The 22357-nt window shown below is 42.3% G+C and overlaps 1 protein-coding gene across 2 annotated transcripts in view; it reads right to left on the bottom strand.

Annotated features, from left to right (window-relative positions):
- Positions 1 to 4834: 4834 nt before the first annotated feature.
- The window catches only part of SEC13 (SEC13 homolog, nuclear pore and COPII coat complex component), a 28567-nt gene continuing 11044 nt past the window's right edge, over positions 4835 to 22357 (bottom strand). For both annotated transcript variants that reach the window (XM_014848158.3, XM_044755368.2), the window contains exons 6-9: positions 15970 to 16103; positions 15165 to 15288; positions 14127 to 14273; positions 4835 to 5284 (exon numbers count right to left, since the gene is read on the bottom strand). In XM_014848158.3, coding sequence (XP_014703644.1) covers positions 5171 to 5284; positions 14127 to 14273; positions 15165 to 15288; positions 15970 to 16103 — 519 coding nt within the window. In that variant the 3' untranslated portion in view covers positions 4835 to 5170. The remainder of the gene's footprint in view (positions 5285 to 14126; positions 14274 to 15164; positions 15289 to 15969; positions 16104 to 22357) is intronic.

The raw sequence follows: 22357 nt of genomic DNA, 5'->3' as shown, positions 1-22357 counted from the left end.
TAGGGGACTATTTGTATTGTGAATTTTTTCTTTGACTTCCCCACCCACCCCCGTTATTTAGATGTGTAGTGCTTAAATTTCCAAATATCCTTCTATTATTGATTTCTAGTTTACTTCTATTATGGTCAGAGAACATGTTCTCTATGATTTCAATTCTTTTATATTTGTTAAAGTTTGTTTTAGGGTCCAGAAATTGGTCTGTTTTGGTGAGTGTTTCAGATGCAATTGAAAAGCATGTGTTGAAGTATTGTTGGGCAGAATGTTCTGTACGTGCCAGTTATGTCAGACTGAGTGATAGGCTTGTTTATGTATTCTAGAACCTTACTGATTTTCGGGGTCTCCTTGTTCTGTTACTGGAAGAGGAGTGTTGAGAGCTCCAACTGCAGTTGTAGGAGTCCCGTCAGTACTTGTTTCCCATGTTTTGTGCTGCTCTGTTTGCTGTGTGGACATATTTAGGACTGTTAGTCTTCTTGATGAATTGTAATCCTTTTATTAAGTCCCTCTTTATCCTTGTTTTGAAGTCTAGTTTATATGTATATTAATATAGGCAATTTGGCTTTCTTTTGATTAGTGTTTATATAGTATATCTTTTAAAAAAAATCATTTCCAGGGGCTGGCCTGGTGGCTTAGCGGTTAAGTTTGCCTGCTCCACGTCAGTGGCCTGGGGTTCGCCAGTTCAGATCCTGGGCACAGACCTATGCACTGTTTATCAAGCCACACTGTGGCAGGCATCCCATATATAAAGTAGAGAAAGATGGGCACAGATATTAGCTCAGGGCCAGTCTTCCTCAGCAAAAAGAGGAGGATTGGTGGTGGATGTTAGCTCAGGGCTAATCTTCCTCCCCAAAAAATCATTTCCATTGTTTTACTCTGTGTGTTTCCATTTAAATTGGGTCTCATATAAACAGCATATGGTTGGGTCTTGTTTTTTTAAATCCATTCTGATAATCTCTTACCAGGCGCCTCTTATTTGGAGTGTTTAGACCATTTATATTTATTGTAATGACCTGTGTAGTCTGGTTTAAATCTACCCTCTGGCTATTTGTTTTCTATTTGCCTCATCTGTTCTTTGTTCCTTTTTTGGTTCTCTTTTCATGCCCACTTTTGTATTGTGTATTTTTTATGATATCATGTTATCTTCAGTACTGGCTTATTAGCTATAGTCTCTGCTTTATTCTTTTAGTGGTTGACCTAGGATTTACAAATACAAGTTCAACGTATCACAGTAGACATTCAACAAATATGATACCCCTTCATATATACTCTAAGACCCTTACAACAGACTTTCATTCTCTCACTTCCATTATTTGTGCTATTGTTGTCACACAGTTTATTTCTATGTAAATTATAAGCCCCACAATACACTTTAGTCAATATTTTTAGAGTGATTAAAGAAATGAAAAACAGAAGTCTTATATCTACTCGGATATTTGCTCTTTCTGATGCTCCTTATTCCTTGGTGTAGATACAAATTTTCACCTGGATTATTTTCCTTCTGCCTGAAGACTTCCTTTGACATTTCTTGTAATGCAGCTCTGCTGGTGATCCATTCTTCTGTGTTTTATTTGGAAAAGTCTTTTTTTCACCTTCAGTTTTTAAAAGATATTTTCAGTAGGTACAGGATCCTAGGCTGGCGTTTTGTCCTCTCAGCCCTTCAGAGGTGTCCATTTCCTTGTGGTTTGCACAATTCGGATAAATGGCTGCCATTCTCGTATTTGTTCTTCTATGTGTAACATCTCTTTTTCTTTGGCTAATTTTATAATTTTTTTTATTTCACCAGTTTTATTGTGGGATATGTGTCTGTTTTAGTGTTTCTTATGCTTGGGGTTCTCTGATTTTCTTGGATCTGTAGGGTTATAGTTTTAATGCAATTTGGAAAAATCTTGGCTGTTGTTTTTTATGTATTTTTTCAGTCCCCTTTCTCCCTTAAAAGTTTTCTCCTTGGGACTCCAACTTACACACGTTTTACACTGAGACTGCCCCACAGGTCACAGCTGTTTGGCTAATTTTTTAGTCCTTTCTCCCTGTTTTAGTTTGTGTAGTTCCTATGTCTTCAGACTAACAGGTCTTTCTTACACAGTGTCTAATCTGCTCTTACTCCCATCCAGTGTATTTTCCACTTCAGATATTGAATTCATTCCTAGAAATTCCATTTGCAACTTTTTTGTACCTCCCATTTTTCTTATGTTCATTTTCCTTTACATTCTTGAATATAACAGCTGTTTTTAAGGTCCTCATCTGCTAATTCCATGACCTCTCTCATTTCTGGGTCTGTGTCTATTAATTTTTTTCTCTCCTGGTTATGGGTCATATTTTCCTGCTTCTTTGCATGCCTGGTAAATTTGGGCTGGATGCTGGACATTGTGAATTTTATATTGTCAAGTGATGAATTTTGTTATTCCTTTAGAGTGTTAGGCTCTTATCTGGCACAAAGTGAAATTATTTGCGGGTCAGTTTGATCCTTTCAAAGCTTGCTTTTGAACCCCAGCGTAGCCTTTGCTCTAGACCTACTTTAAGATGTACTATTAAGGCACGATGGCATAATCTTTCTTAGGACTCTTCCCAATGCCCAGTGTGATTTTAGGTTGTTGCACTCTAGTTCTTGGGAACATGAACTACTTCCACGCCCCTCTGTGAGTTCCAGAAATTTTTTGTCTATTGCTTTCCAGGCACAAAGAGTTTCACCTTTCACATATGCAGGTTACTATTGTCAGACTCCAGGAGACCCTTCTGCAGATCTCAGGTGATTGCTCTCTCTGAGCAGCTCCCTCTTCTCTCTCTTCTTCATTCTAAGTTCTAGCTTAGCTTTCCTGCACTCTGTCGCTTTAACTCAGTGAGATCACTAGACTCTAGATTCTGTCTCCCTGCCCTTTGGCCTGGAAACTGCCTCTAGGCAGTAAGCTGGGGCAATTGCAGTCCTCCTCTCACTTGCTTCCCTCCTCCCAAACACTGCCTGCTGTCATATGTCTGAAAGCAGTTATTTCAGGTATTTTCTGTGGTTTTCTAGTTGTTTATGGTGTGAGGGAAACTCTTATAGCTCTTAATTCTTCATATGTGGAAGTGGAAATCTCCCTCTTAGTCTTTTTGTACTCACTTATAAATGAAAGCCTGTGAATCTTCTGATTTTGTCAGTTGTTCTCAACATTGTCTTGCTGAGTTTTCTATTCAGATGGTTATTCTTGGGTTACCTGGCTCATAGAACCCCCGAAACTCCTCATTTTCTTCCCAGTGCTGATTCCACACAGGTTGTATGGCTATGGATGGTTTGGCCCTACTCCTTCATGTTCTAGGGTTCTAGGTAGTCCTGAGTGTTGTCCGGGGGTTCCTTTTGCTATCCTAGTTGCTTTGTTTTTGTGAAAGGATTAAAAAATTTTGTGGCTGCTACTTCCATCTTGCCCTAATGAGAACTTCCTATACCTTTTAAATTATCCTTACATTTCATTTACCTCCAGAATATTTTAACTGATCCTCGGTGGTATCAGCTACAAAGAGAGCATGTGGGCAGGATCGTACTGACCTATCACCAACCCACTGTGTGACCCGGGACTAGTCCCTCCTCATTATTCATCCGTTGACAGTAGCAGGCACCGTAAAGCAGACCAGGCCTGTCCTTGGGGAGCACAGAGTTTGTCAGGGAAGGCAGACATGTATGCAGAGCGAACTAGAATTCACTGTAGTCCGTGTCCACTGAGAAGTATATGCAGAGGTGCCTTTCTGTTCTCATCTGAGTAACGGCAGGAAGTAAGCAGCAGTTTTCATACCGTTGTCTGAGAGCTTGGATCTTGCAGAATGACTTGGGAGGCTGGGTGGGCCGGGCCCTGGTCTCTCTATCCTCACTTCAACCAAAGCACTTCTACCTTTTCCCATTTTATGTATTACGATCTAAGATTTATTTCAAAACGGGTGTTGCTGGTGAAAACCAAAGAAAGGGTGGAGAGCAGGTAGAATAGGGGCCCACACTTACCTGTGCACAGTCCTGAGGTGAGTGGCCTGACCTTTCACCTAAGTGTGTTCCTGTAAAGGTCTGGTGTGAGCACCACCCCAGATGATGCCTCCTCCCTGATGCTACCTTGCGCAGTACCAACTTCTGGGTTGAGATGGATCAGGACTCAAACACTGGCTTTTACCATGTGGCAGGGGACAACCCTGGGCAGGTCTTTTATCTTCTGGGCCAGTGTCCTCCTTGGTAAATTGGGTATATAGATCTACAGACGTTTGTTGTGTTGCTTAATGTGTGACAGACCCAAGTGTAGTGTTGAATCATAGCAAGTCTTAGTAAGTGGCAGCTCTTGTGACTGCTGAGTTGGGGGCGGGGGGTCAGCGCTGCTGCTGAGAGGTGACCCTTGGTTCAGGGTCCATGAGGACCAGAACCGTGTTCCTCAGCACAGGTCCCTCCTTTCACAGACAAGGTCAATAAACAATGAATCGTGCCCACTTTCCTGGCCCGTCTCTGAGCTACTGGTCTTTGGTTAATACTACCCTGCATTTTCATGGCGTTTTGTGGGTCACCCCCATGCATCAGCTTACCTGAGTGGGGCAGTCTTTGAGTCTCATTCTCTAGAAGAGGATGTATACTCTGAGGATAAGTAGCAGAGCCAGGGCCACAGTTCCCGTCACTAAGGGCCAAGGCTAGTGCTCCGTGTACAGTGCTCTGGATGGTGCCTTCAGGATAAACTGGATCACAGGGATGCTTACACAGTGACAGGCCGGCTTTGTGTGGGGGGTTCTGCCAGGCCACCGAGGACCTGGGTCTTGGCGAATGTTGTTCTAGTACGTTGACGAGCAAGAGTCAAAATGAGCTTTTTAGGGAGGGCTTAGGATAATGTAGGAAGAATTATAAGCAATATGAGTTTATTTAATTACTTTGGAAACGAAACCCTGCAGATAATGCCTGAACCCAAAAGGTACATAAAAATGGCCAAAAAACAATAGACTTGAAGATCATTTTAAGTTTTTTCCTCATAACATGAACGCTTTCAGCTGGACAGTAAATTACAAACCTTATCAAGTCACGTTAAGGCAGATGATTAATCTGGTCACGTTTGTAACTATTCCTGGGCAGGTCATCTTGGTGGAGTTGGGAGCTCCTCCTCCTAGCTGTTTGGTTGGTTGGCCCAGGAAGGGGCAGTCCTGCAGTCAGCAGGTGAGGTGCCAGGCCCCACCTGTCTTGTCACTGCTCATTCTGCTGGCCCTCTGTGACTGAAGTGGACACAGAACCCTGGCCCTTGTTGACATCACTGATGCATACCCACTGCCCGTCGACAGACTCTTTCCACAGGGTCACCTGCAAGCCAGCACACACACAGCCTGTTATAGGTTTGTGCCCCTTACCTCTGCGGTCCTCATCTCACTGGGTCCCCTAATGAGGGCCAAGATCCCCATCAAGAACCACGGCCCACAGGCCTTATGGATAAACAGAGCACTGACCCTGGTTTCCCCACTGAAATCCCATCAAAACGGAAGGAATAAAAACCCACACAAAGGAGAGGAAAAGTAACATCATCAAGATGGTGACACAGGTTGTCCCTGATTTCACTCCTCCTCACAAGAACGACTAACAACTCTTCCTGGACACGACACCACTGAGAGAATCCTAGGACACGGGAGTGAGGCTGAAGCACCCCCTGCGCCATAGAGACCAAGACTGACTGCCTTAGAAGGTAAGAGGAACAGCTACACACTGACCACGCTGCCCTGTCCCTAGGCTGGCCCACCCGCTGAACCTGCGGTTCCTCCAGAGGGAAGAGAGCCCAGGGGTGACATCCAGCCCCATGGCATCGTGCGTCCTCACTTCGTGGGAGCCCCCACGATGACTTCACCCCAAGGGGATCACAGGCGGATCTGCAGGGCTCAACCACTGGGAATCTGATTGTGATGGGGAGGTGGGAGGGGCTTCCAACAACCAGTGCTCGGACCTTGTCAGGTGGAGTTCTGACTGCACAGCTCAAGTGCTAGTCCCAAGCAGCAGCCCTGCTCATCTGCAGAACCAAGTATGGGGCACAGTCTGACCGGGGAACTTGGCAGGGTGCAGGTCTGCCTAGTGTGTATCCACACATGCGGAGTTCTGCTGGCTCTGGAGCCTGCTCTGTTCATGCCTAGGCAGCAGAGCTGAGTCACAGCCCCACCTGCTGCCAAGTGTGGCCCTGGCCGCCTCTGACAAGAAGGGCCAGCAAGAACCCCTGCAAGCTGCATGACTCAGCAACTCTTGAGCTCAGAGGCAGGAAGGTGGGCAGAGCTGATGGCCTCCAGAGCAAAGCCAGTGGCCCTGATCAGCCAGGGAACGTGGGGCATGAGTTGGTTTGAGTCAAGAGCTCAAACAAAAAGCATTAGCCGCCTTAGAGCTGCTTCTCCCATGGTGCCTGGGAAGGGAAACTAATTCATAGCCCCACTTACTGCTGAACACTGCCTTCAGCCTGCCTGACCTGGGAACCTTACCAGAGCACATGGGAAGCTGCAGAGCCCCTCTGACAGCCCTGGTGCCAGTGGCACTGGAACAGAAAGCACAAACCTGTGGCTTCCCCTGCCTGCAGAGCAAAGCCAGTGGTGTCACCTGACCAGGATATTCAGTGTACACTCTTGCCTGATATGGGTCCCCAAATGAGCCGTGCAGGCTCTGGGTCCCTTCCCTGCCAGGGCAGGGAAAATAACTCATAGCCCCACCTACTGCTGAGTAGAGTACTCAGTCCTGACCATCTAGTAAGCCTCACCAGAGAATCCGGGCAACCACAAGGCCCATCCTACAGCCACACTTGGGCAGGGAATCAAGCCAGCAGCCTTATCCAGCTGTTCTCAGCCAGTGGCACATCCCCCCACTCCTGACTTCAGAGCCCATCAGTTGCCTTGCCCCAAAACAGACCCTAACAGCAGGCCCACCTGCCGAAGGACATTATCAGCAGACATGTTCAGAAACCACACTGAGCTGACTGGTGAAGATCTGTCTCTGCCAAAGTGAGCCTGTGAAGTTGGGGAGAGGAGCCCACTGACTCCAGTGTGCAGACACCAGCACGAGGAGACAAGGGCCACAAAGAACCAGGTAAATGTGACACCACTAAAGACACTGACAAAGCTCTAATACCCGATCCCAAAGAAACAGAGATCTACAACTATCAGACGAAGAATTCATGATAATCTTCTTAAAGAAGTCTAGTGAACTACAAGGACACACAGATAGCTAAATGAAATTAGGAGAACAATGCATGAATGAAAAGTTTGACAAAGCAATACACCATAAGAAAAAATAAACAAATCTGAGAGCTGAAAAATACAAAAACTGAACTGAAGAATTCAACAGAGAGCTTCAAAAGCAGACTCGACCATGTAGAAAAAAGAATCAGCAACCTGAAAGATAGGACATTTGAAATTATCCAGTCAGAGGAACAAAAAGAAAAAAAGACTGAAAAAGGATGAAGAAAGCACACAGGGCTTATGGGACACAATGAAAAGAGACAATATTTGCATTATGGGAATTCCAGAAGGAGAAGAAAGGGCCAGAAAGTATATTTAAAGCAATAAAGGCTGAAAACTTCCCAAACCTGGGGAGAAAAATAGATATCCAGATCCAAGAGGCCAAAGGACCCCAAATAGGTTCAGTCCGAATAGGGCTACACCGAGACACATTATACAGGCAAACCTCAGAGATATTGCCAGCTTAGTTCCAGACCCGCTGCAATAAAGCAAATATCACAATAGAGCAAGTCATGTGAATTTTTTGGTTTCCTGGTGCACATAAAAGTTGTCTACACTATACTGCAATCTAAGTATGCAACAGCATCATGTCTAAAACACAATGTACATACCTTAATTAAATAATACTTTATTGCTAAAAAAATGCTAATCATCATCTGAGCCTTCAGTGAATGATAATCTTTTTGCTGGTGGAGGGTCTTATAAAAAATGCAACATCTGGGGCCAGCCCAGTGGCACAGCAGTTGAGTTTGCATGTTTTGCTTCGGTGGCCCGGGGTTCACCAGTTTGGATCCCAGATGCAGACCTATGCACCACTTATCAAGCCATGCTGTGGCAGGCATCCCAAATATAAAATAGATGAAAATGGGCAGGGATTTTAGCTCAGGGCCAGTCTTCCTCAGCAAAAAGAGGAGGATTTGCTCAAGAAAAGGAGGGGGATTGGCAGCAGATGTTACCTCAGGGCTAATCTTCCTCAAAAAAAAAAAAAAAGCAGTATCTGTGATGCAAAATAAAGCAAAGAGCAATAAAATGAGGTCTACTTGTAATTAAACTGTCAAAAGTCACAGAAAGAATTTTAAAAGAAGCAAGTGAAAAGACTGAAGGGACATACATGAACCCCCCATGTATGTATATTTGAAATACTGAAAGAAAAGAACTGTCAACCAAAAATACTATACCTGGCAAAGCTGTCCTTCAGAAATGAAGGAGGGATAAAGCCTTTCCAAACACACAAAAGCTGAGGGAGTTCATTACCAACCAACCTACCTCACAAGAGATGCTAAAGGGAGTGCTTTGAGTGGAAGTAAAAGGACGCTAATTAACATCATAAAACATAAGAAGGCAGTGTAAAACTCACTGGTAATGACAAAAATATAGTCAAAATTGGATTCTGGAAAATGGTAATGTGGTGCATATAATTCACTTACATCTCTAGTTTAAAAATTAAAAAACAAATGTAAAAAACAACCATAACTACAATAATCTATTAGTTACACAATATAAAAAATACGTAAATTGTAATATCAATGACCTAAAAAAGTGAGGGGGAGGAGAAATAGAAGTGTAAAGCTTAGGAATTGTATTGACGTTAAGTTGTTATTAGTTTAAGATAGAATTATAATTTTAAGATGTTTTATGTAAGCCTCATGATAACCACAAGGGAAAAACTGTAATAATTACACAAAAGAACATGATAAAGAAGTCAAAGCAGGGGCTGTCCTGGTGGCACAGCGGTTAAGTTTGCATGTTCTGCTTCAGCAGCCAGGAGTTCACCGGTTCAGATCCTGGGCACGGACCTACACACTGCTTATCAAGCCATGCTGTGGTATGCATCCCACATATAAAATAGAGGAAGATGGGCACAGATGTTAAGATGGCCAATCTTCCTTAGCAAAAAGAAGAGGATTGGCGGTGGATGTTAGCTCAGGGCTAATCTTCCTCAAAAAAAAGGAAAAAAAAGAGACAACAGGGCAAAAATGGAGTCACTTGTGCGAAGCCCCACATCAGCCAATCAAGACTTAATACTTAACTGCAGCTTCAGTCTCCCCCAGGAATGAAATCTTAACCAGTCAGTCTAGAATTTCCTGGTCAGCACCAGTGAAGTCATCTGCCTGACAGACCCTTTTTGTCCCCTAAAGGAAGGTGACCTTGCCTGAAACAACGCACTCTTTCCCCCTCCTGCCTATGAAAGCCTTCCATTTTGTAGGCTCCTTGGAGCTCCTTTCTATTTGCTAGATGGGATACTGCCTGATTCATGGATCACTGAATAAAAATTAAATCTTCAAATTTACACAGTTGAATTTTGTTTTTTTTAACATATCACATTAATAGAATAAAAAAATCATATGATCATCTCAATAGATGCAGAAAAAGCATTGACAAAATTCAACATCTGTTCATGATAAAAACTCAACAAATGAGGTACAGAAGAAACATATCTCAACATAATAAAGGCCATGTATGACAAGTCTACAGCCAACATCACACTTAATGGTGAAAGGCTGAAAGCTTTTCCTCTAAGATCGGGAACAAGACAAGGGTACCCACTCCTGTTCAACGCAGCACAGGCAGTCCTAGCCGAAGCAATCAGACAAGAAAAATAAAAGACATCAGAATTGGAAAGGAAGAAGTAAACCTGTCTCTATTTGCTCATGACATGGTTTTATATACAGAAAATCCTAAAGACTCCTCCAAAAAAACTGTTAGATCTAATCAATGAATCCAGCAAAGTTGCAGGATACAAAATTAACATACAAAAATCAGTAGCATTTCTATACGCTAACAACAAATCATCTGAAAAGGAAATAAAGAAAATGATCCCATTTACAATAGCATCAAAAACAACAAAATACTTGGGAATAAACTTAACCAAGGAGGTGAACGATCTCTACTCTGAAAACTACAAGACATTGATGAAAGAAATCAAAGAAGGCACAAATAAATGGAAAGGGGTCCCATGTTCATGAACTGGGAGAATATTGTTAAAATGTCCACACTACCCGAAGCCATCTATAGATTCAAGGCAATCACGATCAAGATTCCAATGGCATTTTTTACGGAAGTAGGAAAAACAATCCTAAAATTTATATGAAACCAAAAAAGACTGTGAATAGCCTAAGCAATCCTGATAAAGAAGAACAAAATGGGAGGTATCACACTTCCCAATTTCAGGCTATACTATAAAGGTATAGTAACCAAAACAATATGGTACTGGCATGAAAACAGACAAATGGATCAATGGAACAGAATTGAAAGCCTAGAAATAAACCCAAGCATATATGGCCAACTGACATTTGTCAAGGAAGCCAAGAATACTCAATGGACAAAAGACAGTCTCTTCAATAAATGGTGCTGGGAAAACTGGATATTCACATGTAAAAGAATGGGACTAGACCTCTATCTTACACCATTCACAAAAATTAATTTGAAATACACTAAAGTCTTAAATGTTAAGACCTGAAACCATGAAACTCCTAAAAGAAAACAGGAAAAGGCTCTTTGATATGGGTCTTGGCAATGATTTTTTGGATATGACACCTAAAGCGCATACATCAAACTAAAAAATGAACAAGTGGGACCACGTCAAACTAAAACACTTCTGCACAGCAAAAAAAAAAAGAAGAAACAAAACAAAACACCTACAGAATGGAAAAATATTTGCAAACGATGTATCTCATAAGTGGCTAATATCAAAATATATAAAAAAACTCATACAACTCAACAGCAAAAAAATAAGCAATCCAATTAAAAAATATGCAAAAGACCTGAAGAGACAATTTTCCAAAGATGATACATGAAAGGTCAATAGGTCCATGAAAATATGCTCAACATCACTAGTCATCAGTGAAATGCAAATCAAACCCACAATGAGGTATCACCTCACAGCTGCTAGAATGGCCATCATCAAAAAGATAAGAGAGAACAAATGCTGATGAGGATGTGGAGAAAAGGGAACCCCTGTGCACTGTTGGTGGCATTGTAAACTGGTACAGCTGCTATGGAAAACGGTATGGAGGATGTCAAAAAATTAAAAATAGAACTTCCATATGGTCCAGCAACTCCACTTCTGGTAATATAGTCAAAGAAAATGAAAACACTAACTTGAAAAGATATCTGTACCCCCACGTTCACAACAGCATTACAATAGCCAAGACATGGCAACAACCTAAGTGTCCATCAATGGATGAATGGATAAAGAAGTTGTGGGGTGTGTGTAATGGAATACTATTTAGCCATAAAAAATGAGGAAATCCTGACATTTGTGACATGAATGGACCTCAAGGGTATTGTGCTAAGTGAAATGAGTCTGACAGAGAAAGACAAATACTGTATGATCTCACTTATATGTGGAATCTAAAGAAAAACAAAAAACAAAACACCCAAAAAACCAAACTCATAAAAAAAGGGATCAGACTTATGGTTACCGGACGTGAGGAGTCTGGGGAGGGAGAACAGGAAAAAGGTGCAAACTTCCAGTTACAAGAGAAATAAACATTAGGGATGTAATGTGCAGCATGTGACTATAGCTAGCACTGCTGTACAATATATGAAACTCACTCAGTAAATCCTGAGAGTTCTCATCACAAGGAAAAAAAGTTTTTTTCTTTTTTTGCTTTCTCTTTATTTTATCTATATGAGATGATGGATCATTTCACAATTTATGTAAGTCAAAGCACTATGTTTGTACACTTTAAACTATACAGTGATGTATGTCAACTATATCCCAACAAAACTGGGAAAAAAACACAAAAAAGGAATATGAGTAAGAGCAGCTGAGAGATGGCAAGGCTGTGACTAATAGTGACGTAACACAATAATAATGACGTAAACACGGATGCTGTTTTAACCAAGCTGACACAGCTTCAGTGAGAGGACATAGGGTGGCACAGAGCAGTGGTTCTCCAAGTGTGCTCCCTACACCGGCACATCCACATCCCCTGGGAGCTTATCAAAACTGCACATTTCGGGTCCCAGCCCAGACCCACTGATTCACAAACTCTGCGGGCAGAGTTGGCAATCTGTATTTTAACAAGTTTAACAATGCTAAAGTTGAGAACTGTGGTGGAGGTGGGCAAGAGATCAATAAGTATGCTGTTTCTCCAGTGAAGTTAACAGTGAAAGAAACAGCTAAGAGTTGAAAAGGTCTGCCCCTGGAGAGTGAAAATTAGGAGACTGCATTAAAAAAAATTATAATAAAAACTACCTAAAGCTATGTACATATATTAATTTGATAAAAAACCACAAATATGGATTTTAAGAACTCCTGCTTCAGGGACAGATTTTTTCACTAAACATGCACTGTGCAGAATGCTCTGGACTGAAAACATACTAAGTCCGTTAGCAAAGAAATGCTATGGAGAAAGCACAAGTTCCTTTGTAGGAAACAGGCTTGTAAAGAAGAATAAGAAACATAAAGGCATAGTGACAGCAGAGCCCGAACGTGGCATGTACAACCTGGCACTTGCTCACAAGTTAGTAAACATTACTGCAGGGCAACCTCAGGCAAGTCAGGTCCCTTGGCCTGTCCTGGGTGCCACCAAACCTGAGTTCTAGTCCTCACCCTGGCACTCACTAGAAATAAAGAAGGCTGGATTAGCTGTCCTCTGAAGGTCATTCCAGCTCCAAAATTCTATGGTTTTGAGATGGGGTCTGCTGGATCTTTCTAGGACCACTGTACATGAAAGGGCCCCTAGGCTGGATAAAAGTGGCCTGCGGAGGGTCTCAAAGAGATTATTACTTGTACACCCATGTGCATAGAAGCATTTTTCACAACAGCCAAAAGGTGGAAGCACCCCAGTATCCATCAATGGAGGAATGGATAAGCAGAATGTAGTATAATGGAGTATCATTCAGCCTTAAAAAGGAAGGAAACTATGACACATGTTACAACATAAATGACCTACAACACAGATGAGGACACTATGCTGAGTGAAATAAGCCAGTCACAAAAAGACGAATACTGTATGAATACATGAGCTCCCTAGAGTAGTCAGATTCCTAGAGACAGAAATTGGCATGGTGGCTGCCAGGGGGGAGGGGAGGGGGCACGAGCAGTTGTTGTTTAAGGGGTAGAGAGTTTCAGTTGGGGCAGATGAAAAAGTTCTGGAGATGGATGGTGGGATGGCTGCACAACAGTGTGAACGTGCTTAATGCCACTGAACTGTGCACTTAAAAACGGCGATGAGGGTACATTTTATGTCAGGTGTATTTACCACAGTTAAAAACCCCACAAAGCTGCCTACAGAAAGGAAGAAGTAACAAGCCACCACCATCTGCCCTGCTGACTCCACTAAGGCAGAGGGCCCCTAACTTTCAAAGGCAGTGGTCACGATGAGTTTTCAAGTACATCTGGCTCTGTTGCTATCGCCCTGTGCTGGTCTTTGTTTTACTAAGTTTTCCAGTAGCCACTTGGGCTCCATGTTCCTTCCTTTGTATCGTTCATAGCATAACAGGAAGAGGTACACAGTTGGTGTATAATAAGTACTCACGAATTGTACTGAGTTTTAAAAATATGCTGCTTAGGTGTTTTGGACCCCCCCGTCCCCCCTCTTTTTGCTTTTGTTTGAGTTTTCCTGTTGACTTACTTTTTGGGCAGAGCTAATTGATGTCATCAAGATGAGGTCGTCAAATGGCTAGTGGGATGGGCTAAGCGGCTTTGGATTTAACTTGGGCCTGATTATTGGCTCTGCCACCTAACAGCTTTGTGACCCCTATGCAAGTCTCATCGCCTCTGTGTGCTTCTTTCCTATCTGTAAAAGGGGGACATGCATCTCTCAGGGAACTGTAAGATTTAATGATGTAACTGAGACATGCTCTAAACGCAGTCCTCGTTAGGGTTCCTTCCAAGCCCCCCATTAGATGGGAAATTCAACTGAACTCGCTACTTGGCAAGGTAAAGACAAACAGGGCCCTGTCCACCAGGTCATGGAAATGGGGTGTACCTTATTGTCTCCGCCCGAGACGGCCAGGATGTTGGCTGTGATGGACCAGCTCACGTGCCACACAACATCGTTGAACTTGTGTAGCAGTTTGGGGGACCACGTATTGCCCGAGGCATCGTCACAGGTCCAAATGAACACACGACCATCCTGGGAAAAGACAGACTCGAGTCAGGAGACGGGGGCAGGGATCCTGCACTGGTGATAGCCTCTCAATCCGGGGCCATACTGGACCTCTGCAGGAACAGTGCAAAGCACAGCCTGTGTGTCCACAGCACTGACGACCAATTTCCAGCCCAGTACCCTTGCTTTTATCCCTTTACCCTGGGAACACACTCCTTGGTTCCTTTCCTCAAATTGGTTTCAGGCATGGACTTTGTCTGCATTGCTACCTCTCAAATTTTCTCTGGCGCTTCCCTCATGTCTGCTAAGTCACTTCCTTGTTTTGGCTCCCTGTGGCTGTGTCTATACTTTCTCAGCTGAATGGGTACAGCTGTCTAAAAACGAAGCTTGGAGAATGAGAAGGGACAAGTTAAAAAAAAAAAAAAACCCTCTCAAATTTAGGACCAAACAAAACAGGCTCAAATGATGTAAAAGGCCTGGCTTCCCCTTGTCTAGGGTGGTGATAGCATATAACTGAAGGCTTGTCCTTGGTCTTACTTCTGTGATCTGTCTGGGAAGAGCAGATAGTAGATGAGTGCAAGGTCTTAGAGCGTCCCATTGCCCTGGTCCTTGCTTGTGAATACTCTCAGAATTGCACCTGGGCACCTCCATTCTCTACCCAAACAAGGGTCAGGAGGGGAAATCGGTCCTGACCGTGGCCCTGGTCTTGGCCTAGTGGAGGCAAGCCACTTGTGGTTTCTGACGGAGACTTCACTGTGTGATGACCCAGCCCCACACGCCCCCCATTCTGCACTGGTCTAAAAGCACCTGTTCCCTGCCCTTACCTTTCAAGGACTTTTCCCCAGGGGGACTGGCAGGGCTGATGGGACTCACTCAGAGATTAAATAACACGGGATGCTGTCATGGGTCTGAGCTGACCTGGGAGCAGCTGGCGATGGTGCTGGTGGGCAGGCCAATGGAGGGGGCCCAGGCCACGTCTCGAACCCAGTCACTGTGTGCTTCCAGCTTCTGCTCCTCCTTCCACTGGCCATCCTCCTCCTCCCTAACAGAGGAGATCAAAGAGAGAATCCAGCAGGTAGTAGCCCAGGTGCCTTTCCCATACCTCCACTCCTCCCCCACCCTCTAGGCTCCACAGGGGCCAAGAAGCTACTCCATCTTTCTGATTTCATTCACTGAGCCTGTAGAATTTTATTCAGTTCACCAGCTCCAATCCTCCAAGGGGCCAGCCCTGTGGTGAGTGGTTAAGTTCATGTGCACTGCTTTGGTGGCCCAGGGTTTCCCTGGTTCAGATCCTGGGTGTGGACCTAGCACTGCTCATCAAGCCATGCTGAGGCAGCATCCCAAATAACAGAGCCAGAAGGACCTACAACCAGAATATACAACTACATGCTGGGGGGCTTTGGGGAGGAGAAGAAAAAGAGGATTGGCAACAGATGTTAGCTCAGGTGCCAATCTTTAAAAAAAAAAAAGAAAGAAAGAAAGAAAGAAATCCTCCAGGAAATACTTGGTTCCTCCACAGCCAACAAGTCGGCTTCAGCAGTTGGGAATCAGGTGAAGAGTAAAAGTGCTTGAGCAAAGGGCAAGTTCACTTTTAAAGGATGTCCTCTGAGAGACTGAAAACAGTATTCCACGGAAAGAAAGGTGATCCTGTTTCTCGAGAGCTGGGCTGAGTCATGGCAGGTGGAGGAGAAGGTTAAGAAGCGTCCCCTTGAACCCCACTTACTTCCACAGCTTGACGAGGTTGTCACAGCCGCCCGACGCAAACTTCTTGATGTAGTTGGGTTTCTGCCCCGATGGCTGGTCTATGAGGCTTCCAGGCACAACAGCAGGGGCCCAGCTGACGGCATTGCAGCCAATCTGCAGGGAGGGGAACTTGTGGTGACTCGGCCCTGTGCCCTGCAACAGAGCGCTGCTTCTGCAGACCCAAGGCTGCTGCTCATTCTCCCTCAGTTCTCAGGACTGGATTATGTAGGACAGCTGTTCTGATGAACTAAGGATCAGCCACGCGTAATTCTCCTTCAAGGATTCCTAATGGCGCATGTGTTCTTCAGCAATAAGCATTTAAAGTAGGAATTAGGGACTCTCAGGAATTGAAGCAACAGAACATTTTCCAAACATTCAAACATATGAAGGGAGGGCACAGATTCAGAAAACCACACAAAGTAAATATATAGCTTAATGAATTACTCTTGTAACCACCACCAGATCAAGGAATAAAACTGCCATTTACCCAAGAAGCCCTGTCGTATGTCCTATCCGAATCACCGCCCCCCTTTTCCCCTGTAACCATTATCCTGACATTTCTCTTTTGTCACCCAAATGTGCATCCCTAGACACTACAGTTTAGTCTTGCCAATTAAACATTTTTGATTTTCTTACATTTCCTAATTTATAGATTCCTCCTCTGATCCTGTTTTTCCTTACAATGTTTCTGTTGAAGAAAATTGACCTGTAGTCTCTCAGGCTGACTTTTGCTCTTGCATACTCAGTTCAACACATTCTGAATTTCTGAAAATTGTCAGCTGGATCCAAGACTGGTTCAGACCCAGGTTTGGTCCCTTTGCCAAGACCACAGGTGGTCGTATATTCTTTCATCAGGAGGCACATGGTGTCAGATTGCCTAGCTTTATATTATTTGCACCTGTCAATAATTTAGGCTCCTCTTAATTCACTAGGCCTAAGTTACAAAATGGTGACACTGTAATTCTGTTCATTTCTTTGTCATTTATTACATGGAATACTGTAGACAGGCGCAACTCCTCTCATTAATATTTTGTTCCCCAGGGGTACAGATCAGATAGGAAAGGCAGGATAAAGGCATGATTATGAACTGGTTCCACGTCACTTCCCAAAGGTCAGTGACTCTTTCTCTTTAGTATCATTATGAACTCGTGGATTTAAGCATATTTAATGGGTTTCAGTTCATTGCAATTATTCCCATTTTTGGCACTCAAACTGCCCATCTTTGGCAGTGTGAGCTTGTTCAAGTTGGCCCCTTTGACATAACTCTAGCGTGTCAAAGTACGTCTTTATTTCCTTTCTATCTGGGGTGACAGTGTTCCAGGCTCATCTTATACCCTTCCTGCCTCCGACCTGGGATCAGCCGTTTCCTCGAGAGCTCTGGTTTCTTTTAGTGAAACTGTATTTCAAGACTATCGTCTACTGCTAGGGATGCTCACTGCCACGGCACTATTTATTTTCTCTCATTTCACAACAGTGTCAGAATAGTAATATTGCCAATACGACTACTAAAAACATTTAAGAAAGTGTTTGCAATGCTCTCCCATTCTCTCCCAGTTTTGTTTTTTTTGGGGGAGGGGAGTGGTTTGTATGAATGGTGCCAATATTAAAAAATCTGGGGGCTGGCCCCGTGGCCCAGTGGTTAAGTTCGCGCGCTCCGCTGCAGGCGGCCCAGTGTTTCGTCAGTTCGAATCCTGGGCGCGGACATGGCACTGCTCATCAGACCACGCTGAGGCAGCGTCCCACATGCCACAACTAGAGGAACCCACAACGAAGAATACACAACTATGTACCGGGGGGCTTTGGGGAGAAAAAGGAAAAAATAAAATCTTAAAAAAAAAAACAAAAATCTGGCTCTCCGGCTGCTTGTGCCCCACACTGTTTTCACAGCTGTGCTCTATCTACCTTAGCAGAGCACACGCCGCTACTTCCTAGAGGCTGCCTTTTAACCCTCGTTTCATCCTAGTTCTCTACAATTAACTGTATATTTATATGGATGTCTTTCTAGTTATTTTGTTGTTTGAAGCTTATACTTTAATAGATACCTCAGAAAGGGCTCATGGAAACAACAGGCCTTGACTTCTTGCATACTGATAATAGTTTGTGTCCTTTATATTCCAAAATCAAATTTTAAAAACAGCTTTGAGGTATAATTGAGATTAACTACACATAAAGTCTACAATTTGAGGAACTTTGACATAGGTATACCCTGTAAAACCATCACTACAATCCAGATAACAAACATATCTCAAAGTGCTGAAGGAAAAACTTCCAACTAAGACCACTCTACGTGGCAAAGCTGTCATTGAGAATTGAAGGAGAGAGTGAGTTTTCCAGACAGTGAGCTGGAAGGAGCTGAAGGAGCTCATCACCACTCAACTGGCCTACAAGAATTGTTAAAGGGACTTCGTTAAGCTAACAAGAAGAGTTATGAAAGTATAAACGTCACTGGTAAATGTAAATATATAGTAAAAGTAGAGGATTAATCACTTATAAAGCTAGTATGAAGGTTAAAAGACAAAAGTAGTAAAAATAGCTGTAACTACAATAATTAAAGGATACACAAGAAAGAGATGTACAATGTGACATCAAAAACATAAAACATGGGTAGGGAGAAAGTAAAAATACAGAGCTTTAGAATGTGTCCAAACTTAAGTTGTTATCAACTTAAAATAGACTTATGAATATAGGTGGTTATAGGTGAGCCTCATAACCACAAAGCAAAAACCTATAGTAGATACACAAAAGATAAAGAGAAAGGAATCTAGCACACCACTAACGAAGGTCATCAAACCACAAAGGAAGAGAGCAAGAGCAGAAGGAACAGAGAAGAACTACAAAACAGTCAGAAAACAATTAAACAAAATGGCAATACAACATACCAAAATTTATGGGATGCTGCAAAAGGAGTTCTAAGGGGAAGTTTATAGTGATAAATGCTGACTTTAAAAACAAGAAAAATCTCAAACAACCTAACTTTAGAGCTCAAACTAGAAAAAGAACAGCAAATGGAGCCCAATGTTAGTAGAAGGAAGGATATAACAAAGATCAGAGCAGAAATAAATGAAATAGAGACTAAAAAGACGACAGAAAAGATCAAGGAAACTAAGAGCTGGTTCCTTAAAAGGATAAACAAATTGACAAATTTTTAGCTAGACTCACTAAGAAAAAAAGGGATGGCATTTTTCACAGAAATAGAACAAACCATCCTAAAATTTGTATGGAACCATAAAAGACCCCAAATAGCCAAATCAATCTTGAGGAAGAACAAAAAAGCTGGAGGCATCACGCTCCCTGATTTTAAACTACATCACAAAGCTCTGGTGATCAAAATAGTATGGTATTGGCATACAAACAAACAACTACATCAGTGGAACAGAATAGAGAGTCCAGAAATAAACCCATGCATATATGGTCAATTAATTTATGATGAAGGAGCCAAGAATATACAATGGGGAAATGACAGTCTCTTCAATAAATGGTGTTGGGGAAACTGGACAGCCACGTGCAAAAGAATGAAACTGGACCACTATCTTACACCACACACAAAAATTAACTCAAACTGGATTAAAGACTTGACTGTTAAGACCTGAAACCATAAAACTCCTAGAAGAAAGCACAGGCAGTAAATGCCTTGACATCGGTCTTGGCGATAATTTTCTGGATTTGACTCCAAAAGCGAAGGGAACAAAATAAAAAATAAACAAGTGGGACTACATCCAACTAAAAAGCTTCTGCACAGCAAAGAAAATCATCAACAAAAGGGAAAGGCAACCTACTGAATGGGAGAAAATATTTGCAAATCATATATCTATAAGGCGTTAATATCTAAAATATAAAAGAACTCATATAACTCAATAGCAAAAGAAACCAAACAATCCAATTAGAAAATGCAGAGGATCTGAATATCCATTTCTCCAAAGAAGACACACATATGGTCAACAGGCACATGAAAATATGCTCATCACCACTAATCATCAGGGAAATGCCAATCAAAATCACAATATCACCTCATGCTCGTTAGAATAACTATCAAAAGACGAGAGATAACAAACACTGGTGAGGATGTGGAGAAAAGGGAGCCCTGGTGCACTGTTGGTGGGCATGTAAATCGGTGCAGCCACTATGAACAACAGTATGGAGGTTCCTCAAAAAATTAAAAACAGAACTACCATATGATCCAGTAATTTCATTTCTGGGTATTTATCTGAGGAAAATGAAAACACTAATTCGAAAATATACATATACCCCATGTTCACTGCAGATTTATTTACAAAAGCCAAGATATGGAAACAATTTAAGTGTCCATTGATTGAGGAATGGCTAAAGATGTGGTACATATATATATATATATATATCTACGATGGAATATGATTCAGCCATAAAGAATAAAATCTTGCCATTTGTGACAATGTGGATGGAACTTGAGGGCATTATGCTAAATGAAGTAAGTCAGTCAGAAAGATAAATACCGTATGATCTCAATTCTGTGGAATCTAAAAAAAAGAAAGAACAAGCCTCCCTCACCAAAGGCATAGATACAAAGAACAGATTGGTGGTTGCCAGAGGCAGGAGGAGGGAGATGGCAAAATGTGTGAAGGGGGTCAAAAGGTACCTACTTCCAGCTATAAAACAGATTAGTCATGTGGATGTAATATACAGCATGGTGACTATAGTTAATACTGTATTGCACATTTGAGAGTTGCTAAGAGAGTAGATCCTAAAAGTCCCCATCACAAGAAAAAAAATTTTTTTTGGTAACTATGTATGGTGACAGATGTTAACTAGACTTATCGTGGTGATCACTTTGCAATGTATACAAATACTGAATCATTATGTGGAACACCTGAGACTTATATAATGTTGCATGCCAATTATACCTCCATTAAAAAAATAAAAGAGGTGGGGCCGGCCCTGTGGCCGAGTGATTAAGTTCGCGCACTCTGCTTCGGTGGCCCAGGGTTTCGCCGGTTCGGATCCTGGGCGCAGATACGGCACCGCTAGTCAGGCCACGCTGAGGCGGCGTCCCACATAGCACAATCAGAAGGACCCACAACTAAAATATACAACTATATACTGGGGTGATTTGGGGAGAAAAAGCAGAAAAAAAAAAGAGAAGATTGACAACAGTTGTTAGCTCAGGTGCCAATCTTAAAAAAAAAATAAATAAAAGAGGTAATAAAAACATAGTGTTTTATTGGGAAAAAAAAGGATAATAACTACATCCATCATTCCCCAGTTTTCTCAGGTCCCTTTGTAATCCATCTCCCCACATCTCCACCCCCCTTAGCAACCACTGATCTGTTACTGTAGATTAGTTTGCTTTTTCTGGAATTTTAGATCAATGGAATCATAGTATGTATTTTTTTGTCTGATTTTTTTCACCCAGCATAATTATTTTAAAGTTCTTCATCTTGTGTGTGTATCAGTAGTTGTTCCTTTTTATTGCTAAGTAGCATTTCTATTGTGTGGATATACCACCATTTGTCGATCCATTCACCTGCTGATGCACATGTGGATTATTTCCAGTTTTGGGCTATTAGGGCTGCTATGAACTTCTGAGTATGAGACTTTGTGTGAACTTGAAAGTCAGCGTTGCTGGCTATAAATCCTTGGCTCACACGTTCTACCCTTGAGTTTTGTAAATGGGTTCTTTTTTCTTATGCGTGAATCATTGCTGTTGAAAAGTCTGATGATAATCTATTTTCCTTATTAGTCACATGGCTTTTTCCTAGATGCGTAAAGGATTTTTTTCTTTTTCTTTAAAAGCCAGTAATCCTACTAGAATTATGTCCTTTTGCTGGTGAATTCTGGGTTGATATCCTTAAGTGTAGGGTATGCTCTTTCAATATGTAGTTTTAAATCTTTTTAAAAAAATTTTAAGATAGTTTTCTTGAATTAGTTTTTAGTATTTGTTCTTTCTTCTTCTTCAGGGATTCCTATTATTCATACATTTGATCTTTGCCTGTCTCTACTTTCTCTCTCTTTTTTTTTTTTTCGAGGAAGATTGGCCCTGAGCTAACATCTGTGCCCACCTTCCTCTATTTTATATGTGGGACGCCTGCCACAGCATGGCCTGATAAGCAGTGCTAGGTCTGTGCCTGGAATCGGAACTGGCGCACCCTGGGCCACTGAAGTGGAGTGTGCAAACTTAACTGCTGCACCACTGAGCCAGCCCCTCTCTCTTCATTTTTTTGATTTAAAAAATTTTCTGCTTTTCACACTCTGTTTCTCTTAAGGCATTATCTGTTGTGTTTATTTGCTCTTGTGTTCCTTCTAATTCAGACTTTATTTCTGAGAAAAAATTTATTTCTAATGCTTCCCTGAGTGCTGTCACCTCGCTTCTGAGTTTGTTAATTTTGATTTATGCT

The sequence above is a fragment of the Equus asinus genome, chromosome 21 (assembly GCF_041296235.1).
Source record: "Equus asinus isolate D_3611 breed Donkey chromosome 21, EquAss-T2T_v2, whole genome shotgun sequence".
In the NCBI taxonomy this organism is placed as follows: domain Eukaryota; kingdom Metazoa; phylum Chordata; class Mammalia; order Perissodactyla; family Equidae; genus Equus; species Equus asinus.
Note: the sequence above shows the minus strand (reverse complement) of the source record. Positions and strands in the feature narration are given on the sequence as shown.